Below are 7,518 nucleotides of genomic sequence, written 5' to 3' on the forward strand. Positions count from 1 at the left end.
GAGTCCACTTGAGTGGAAATGGGGGAAGTGCAGCAAAGAAGAAATGAGCTGAATTTGGTACTCTTTGAACTAGGCCATGGAAGCTAAGGATGAGAGGAAGGGCTGGCTGGTCTGAAATGGAAGGAGTTTTGAGCCCATGGGCATTGAAATAGTCCCTGAGGACTGAGAATGTAAGAGAAGGTGCTGACTGGTCTGAAGTGAAGGGAAGAGTGTGATTCCCAAACTTGGCAGCCAGTACCAATGACCTAGCTGGGAGGGCTAGGGCTGAGCTGACCAGAAGCCGACCAAATGAAGAGGAAGGTGTTTGACACTGAGCTGGTGTGAAGCTGCTGCAATATGATGGCTTGTGCTGGGCTGGACTTTGCTTGCTTATGGATGCAGATGCCTAAAGTTTCAAGCAGAACAGAAGATTCTTCAGAGAGAAAGGACCATGCTTGTCTCTTCACAGTACTGGTTTGATAGGGATGGGCAAATTAGAAATTGACTATCTAAAATGGGGGGAGATAAAGGCATAAAGTGGCTGGCTTACACACTTTCATGGGTGTGATTATTCTTAAACTGATGGTGAAGGGGATGTTAATTTTTGAAGTATAAAAGGCTAGAAAAGCCAGGGGGTGGCCAGCGGTGTAGTAAATTACCTGGTATGGCTTTTCTAGCCATACGTTTTTGTAAACTCCATGGTGGAATTTGCTGTGAGAAACTGAATAGCTTCTGATTGTTAAAATCATCCACCTGCAGCATTTCTGTTGAGAGCAGCACAAAGTAATGTTCTGGGAAGTTCTCTCTCTCTCAGGTGCTTAGAATTCTGATGTTATGATTGGCTAGTTTGGCCACTCTGCCAGGCTCAAAAGGAGGCTTCCTAGAGGCAGAGGTCTCTTTGACTGCTGGCTGAAAAAAGACATGCTGCTGAGAGACATGCACTCTTGAGAGACCACACACTCCTAAGAGACACAAGCTGCTGCGAAAGAGACACCAAGGGACACACATTGCTGAGAGAGAGACCAAGAGACACCCATTGCTGAGAGAGTGGCTGAGAGAGACTGTTGGCTGAAAGACTGAGCATTCTTCCTGAACTTGAATTGTAGCCTGGTGCTTCCCTAATAATTGTGAGTTCTCTGTGGCAACTGCAGTGAATTATCGAACCCAGCACAAAGGTGGTGAGTGCTGGAGGAGGAACGGTTGGTGTCAGGGTTGGTGAAAAGGCTGGAGGAAGGGAGCCTGTCTGGCCTCGCAGGGATAGGCCTTGGGCTACTGAAGGTGATTCTGTCTTCCTCTTGTGGGGTTAGAGGAAGTCAGAAGATGTGGCCTCCCTGCCCCTTTAGCAGACTCATAAAACAGAATTCTGGATTATCCAGAAATATAACCATCACCTTCTCCCTTAGGCAATATGTGGAGCCCAACCATGCCCTGTGATTCTCTCTCAGATTTAGATTTCCAACAATAGGTATAGCAAGCATAAACCAGATTGGCACTGGCCCATGTCATAAAGTCTCCCCTGATTGCAAATGACAGGGGATGATGTTTAGGGGTAACAGGTGTGTTTATTTGCTCCTGGTGTCTTTCTCAAAAAGGAGATGTGTTTACTTAGCTTTGTTGTTAAGTTCAGAGAAGGCCTGATAATGAGAGAAGCTGAACTCTCATGTAACAGGAAATGAGGAGTTAGGGAAGCTCCCAGCCCCACCCTACACTCTGGGGCTTAGGTATTTTGATCTTCCTGTATTTCTCAAGAAGAGCTCTGGTTGCCTAGTGCCTAAGACATTTGACTGCTAACTAGAAAGCTGGCAGTTCAAACCCACCAGCCACTCCTCAGAAGAAAGACTGAGCAATCTACTGCGGTAGTGATACTGCCTTGAAAACCCAAGGAGGAGTAGCTATGAGTCAGATACGACTCCACAGCAGTGGGTTTGGTTTTGTTTTGGTATTTCTTAAGAAGATGCCTCTCCTCTGGAGGAAGAAATCCTAAAGCAAAGAACCCTTGCTTTTGCAATTTGACAGTTACTTGGCAGAAGACCCTCTTTTGAAGAATGGAAGATAAAGTGGTAAGGTAAAATTTGTCAGCTGTCACTTTTTCCTCTGGACTTCCAATGCAATTTATCTATATCCATGTTGCTCCGACAAAGCAATTTCTTTCTTGATGCATGCATATTACCAAATTAGCTTTTCTGTTAGTCCACCAAACTCCTTAATCGCAACATTGCTCACCTTGTTATTCTTATAGGGTACTGAACATAGCAGCTGCCTGCCCCCCACGCTAAAGCGGTCAACCTCATCTGAGTTGGATATTGAACTCTCCAGCTGCAACTTTACAACAATATCTGCTCAGATTCAAACTGAAAAAGTCATCATTACCCAGGTGTATAAAAATATCTGAATATTTTAGCTCAATTTACCTCTAACTTTGTTCTACCATTCCAGAAAAACGGAGGAAGAAATCTGAGAAATGAAAAGATATGGAAATGAGAATGATCTGATAGTGGATGAGATCTTGTTATTTAGAAATGATTGCCTGAATTTGAGCCATAGTTTGAGGCCCCTTGTGACTACTCCAGGGTTGGAACTCTCTGAGAGCAGATAATGCCCACAACAGGGATTGTAGAGATGCTCCAGGAAGGAGTATTTCTTTAACTGTCCTGCAAATAATCCTATATTTCTAAGACATGTAGATACAACTCCTCACATACAAAGAAGTTCTGGTTACAGACACATAAATAACATAAAATTCTTTTACAATGAAAACATCTCCTCCAGGAAGATGTTTGAAAGTCAGAGATGGTGCTGTCAAGGGATGGCACTGGTGGTGGAATGGGAAGAAGCCTTTAGTTAATGTCACTGAGGCACTGTCCCTGAGGCCATTTGATGACATAAAATGAGGGGACTGGAGGAGGAGAGGTAAGTAAGCATATAACTCAAGAGCACATTGTAATTTATTTTCTACATGTAAAATAATCATAAGCAAGAATTTGCCTGTGTTCTAGTTTATTTCCAATAAATAAATAATTACGTACAAATGTGCTGAGTTTACAAAATCATAGAGGAAAACCTTTGTCATTGCAAAAGATTACACTATATAATACAGTTTTTTCCATATACCAATGCCTGATTTCTTTCCTAACTTAATTGAACCACAAGATCGTCTCTACTCGGAAATAACATCTAATCTTTCCTACCAGAAAACTAAGCTATAAAATGAAAATTCCCCAGTTTCTTGAGAATAAAGTAGAATTGGCCTACTACTTACTAGTGACCAACACTGAATGTGTTACAGAGGTTTAGAAGCTGTCTGAAATAGTTTTCCTTGAATTTTATTGGATGATAACCTCTGCAGCTCTTGTCAAAGAACAGATTCTATTGCAGTGAGTGAAGCCTGAAGTTCTGCATTTCTAACCAGTTCCCAGAAAAGAGCCACATTTCTCATCCAGGAACTACATTCAGCAAGTGGAGTGGTCCAAGGCAGGAAGGTCTCTCTAAAAGTTGGGGTGAAATTCTCAAGGGCCTACTCAAGGTGGGGCCTTAACTGAACATCTTCCAAGCTCCATTCCTAAGCTCCTACAGCCCACATAACTAGGAGAGCTGATTTTATTTTCACCTTTTAGTCTAGGGGGGACAGAGCAGTGAGAACACAAATGGTAATGAATTGTGCAAAATTTTCATCTACACCTCCTGGGAGGGGCTTCCCTCCTCTCTCAGTCTGGAACAACAATTTGAATGTTTCCAACACTTAAAAATAATAAAGAAGAAGAAGAATGGAAAAATAAATCACATAAAAAACTTTATAGTTATTACTTTTCAGTTCAACTCAAAACAACACAACAATAATAAAATTCAGGCTGTTTTTTAAAAAAATTAAACAAAAAAAATCCTTGGGTTTAATTTTTATAACAGTTCAGCAACATGAACTTCACCAAAGCTTCTCCCATCTTAACCACTGTTAATACTATATTGCTCCAGAATTTGAAATAAATTACCAAATCTGGTGAAAAGCAAATGCTCAATAAGCTTAATTTTTAGTGTTTGGCATCTGCTTCACAGAGTTCAGAACTGGAGTTTGCCCTGGTAGGGAAACTCAGACCACTGACGGGTGGCCAGTCCTGTGAGAGAAAAGTTGGAAGAAATGAGGGGAATAAGGGGCTTGGCTTCACAAATGTCAGAAGGCTGGGGGAAAATAAATCACCAAGATAGCTTAACTGGGACATTAACAAGTGAAAGACATACAAAATGCGTATCTGAGACAAGCAAAGAAAAAAATTCTAAATACTTTAAAAAAATAAATATTTTAATCATCATCTACACACCGATTACATTCACTCCTCCGCCAGGCACAGGTCCGCTGCATAGTCTTGGGCCCAGGGCGAGCGCTTGGGGGCACTTTGCAATCTGAGTCTTAACTGTAAATTTTCTCATCTGTCCAGTTGTTCCAAAATTCTGGAAGAAAGTGGACTGATGTTCCTTCCACCCTCGATGCCTTGCCTGAAATCCAAGAAAGAAGCTTGGGAGGGGGCTCTTCTCCAGTTCTGAAGCAGCTGAACTATTTTCCTTTAGCCAGGGAGCAAGGCTAGGGGGCAGGAAGAGGGGCTGAGGCACTGCAGGAAGTGGAAAGGCCACACTAACACCCTGGCCCCAGGAGAAGGCAGCCTGGCAGTCAGAGTTTCTGAGGCGTTGGCTCTGTGCGCACGCGTTGCAGTACCACCTCCTTTCCAGGGGCGGCACACTTGTACTCGAGCTCTGCCCGCGAGGCTCCCTGCTTCTTGCGCAGGTGGCAGAGGAGAGCCAAAAGTGCTACTACCAGAGATAGGCTAGCGATGGAGATGCCAGTGAGAACGCCCGAATGCACGGGTCCCGAGGTTGGGGGATTAGAGGTGGCGCTGGGCGCTGGGCTGGCCGGGGGCTCCCCAGAGCCATCGTCGTCGCTGTGGATCACTTTACAGTCTGTGCCAGCCTGGCCAGGGAGGGCCGACTCGGGGCCGCAAGTGCAAATGAAGCTTCCAGGGAGGTTGATGCACTCGCCTGGGCAGTCGCCATCGCCGCACTCGTCGATGTCTGTGCAAATGGAGCCCTCGTCCAAGATGTAGCCTTCGGGGCACTGACAGTGGTCTAGGTTGTTGGGATCACAGTCCGCTGGGCACGCGGTCTGGTTGCAGAACATCTGGCACCTGTGAGGATCGTGGGGACTGGGCACGAAACCCTCCGCGCAAACACAGGTGTAGTTAGCTTGGCCCAGGGGCTGGCACTGGTACTCACAGTTAACCCCGAAGCACGGGTCCTGAGGCTCCACGCACTCGCCGTTCACCAACTCGTAGTTGGGGTAGCAGTGGCAATGGAAACCCCCCTGCGTGTTAACACAGAGCTGTGGGCATGGAGTGGGCTCTAGCATGCAGTCGTCCACGTCCTCGCACCGATGCTGGTCTGCCGCCAGCTGGTAGCCTGTCTCGCACATGCACATGTAGGCGCCAGGCATATTAGGGTTTGAGACACAGAAGTGCTCGCAAAGGTCTTGGCACGAGTGAGCTCCGCGCACAGAGCAGGAGCGCCCGTCAGGCTGCAAGGCACCGTAGGCGGGGCAGAGGCACTGAGGATGTCCCGCACTCAAGTTGCACAAGCCCTCGCATCCACCGTTCTCCACGCGGCAGTCCCAGGCGCCGGGGGTCGCCCGGTCCCAGCGCGCCTCTGATGCTCCCCGCAGAGGTGCTGCGCACACCAGCTCCAAGCCAAGGGCCGCCACAGAGGCAGAGCTGCCTACCGGCAGCGCCTGAAAGTCCGTGCCACGGGCCCCGAACGGGGTGATGTAGGTGCCCGAGACGTTGGCATTCGCTGCGGCGCCCAGGGGATTGCAAGAGGCCGCAAAGTGGAACTCGCAAAGGAAGCCCTCAGCCTCTGCGGTGCACGGCTGCTCCTCCCAGGACAGCTCACCAGGCACTGACGCCATGGCCGCTGAGACAGCAACACACAGCGGGCCGCAGAGGGGCGTTGGGTCGAGGTCGGGCCGAGCCCACCTGCTGTAGCTGGTGCGGTTGTCGCTGGTAACCCACTGGAAGCCGCGCAAGGGCCCGACGCTCCCAGAGTCTTGGCAGCCAGGCGGCAGCATCAGGCCAATCCAGAGGCGCTGGCTGTCACCGCCGTCGCCGCTCAGGAGCAAGGAGATAACATCGGCCGCCACCGAGGATCGTACGGTCATCAGGTGGCCCTGCAGGCGTTCGCAGGCCTGGCTGGCAGCAAGGAAAGTCGCAGGGCCCCTAAAGAGCGCGAAGCAGTCGTGTTCAACGCACTGGCTGCCGCGGGGTTGCGGACCAGAGGACGCCGGGAAACCCAGGCCTGCGGGAGCCAGCACACCGAGGAGCAAGACCCGAAGCATGCTGCCCAGACGTATCCCGGGCAGGTAATGGGTAGAGCGCAGGCGCCGCGACCAGGCCAGGATGGCCGGGGCGGAGGGCGCAGGGCGCCGCGAGGTATGCTCTGCCCAGGAGCGTCTGGCCGCCAAGTGCAGCCCTGCTAGGCAGCCTCTGACATGCTTCGGGTCAGGCCAAGTTTTTAAGTGCGCGGCCCTCCCTCCCGAGACTTTGGGAAAAGGAAGGAAGTGAGGGTGGGAAGGGCCGAGGTTGCATTCTCGGATTACTGGGTTCTCCAGCGCCAGGCTCCCGCCCTCGCGCCTGGGAGTACCTCACTAGGATGAGTAAACCCGGAGGGGTGGCTAGGTCCTGGCGCAGTCTACCGCGCAGGCGCTATGGGCCAGGGGAGGGGAGGAGTCCTCTGCTGGGAATTTGTGCGCCTCACTCAGATTAGTTTAGCCCGGCGGGCGCAGCCCCGAAAGAGCGTCTCCCGCCACCCCACCCCTCCCACTCTCTTGGTTCTCTTTCTTTTTTTTTTTTTTTATCATGAATGGGATGTCACCACGGATTTCTAGAGAGGCTTGGATTGCAGGGCTTTGGGAAGAAACCCGGGTTGAGGAGGTATTGGATGGGAGGGAGGGTAGTAAGGGTAGGGTCCAGGGCCTGCAGGACTTTGGGAGGGAGTGCTTGGGACTCGGAGAACTTTGGGAGCGGGTGTCTAGGGCGTGGATTTTCCCAAGGACGCAGCTGAAAGAGAGCGAGCTGGCCCTGGCCTGGGCTCATAGATAAGGGAGAACTTGACGGCTCCAAGAAGACAGAAGGATTCTCCTTGCGTGGCAGGGGCTGCAAAGGAGGGAGGACTGGCCTAACACCTGCGTGTTCCTACGCACACGCTTGTCAAGCCAGCGCCCATTTCGTCCTTTGGGAAAGTCGGGGGCACTGTCCAGCCTGTCAGCTGTCTGCAGCCGCCCAGAAGCCAGGCGGGCAACTCCTGCGGAGCCAGGCCAGCAGCTGTGTATGCGGAGCGAACGCCTTAGCTGGCCTAGTCTGTTGAGTCCAGCTTCACAGATGCAGAGGCCATCTAGTGCCCTAATGGTGTCCGCGGGGAGTCCCTGCGAGATGGGCTCTGTGAGCTAGCAGCAGACCCCAGATGGGCCTGTTAAAGAGCTGTCCTTTTGGTGGATAGATCAGATTG

General features: G+C 50.2%; 1 protein-coding gene across 1 annotated transcript; it reads right to left on the minus strand.

Annotated features, from left to right (window-relative positions):
• Positions 1–4,639: 4,639 nt before the first annotated feature.
• THBD (thrombomodulin) lies at positions 4,640–6,349 on the minus strand. Its single transcript, XM_007950366.1, has one exon. The coding sequence runs from the start codon at positions 6,347–6,349 to the stop codon at positions 4,640–4,642; it is 1,710 nt and encodes a 569-aa protein (XP_007948557.1).
• Positions 6,350–7,518: the final 1,169 nt, after the last annotated feature.

Source organism: Orycteropus afer, unplaced genomic scaffold, assembly GCF_000298275.1.
Source record: "Orycteropus afer afer isolate SDZICR_OR568_19922 unplaced genomic scaffold, OryAfe1.0 scaffold00269, whole genome shotgun sequence".
Classification (NCBI taxonomy): domain Eukaryota; kingdom Metazoa; phylum Chordata; class Mammalia; order Tubulidentata; family Orycteropodidae; genus Orycteropus; species Orycteropus afer.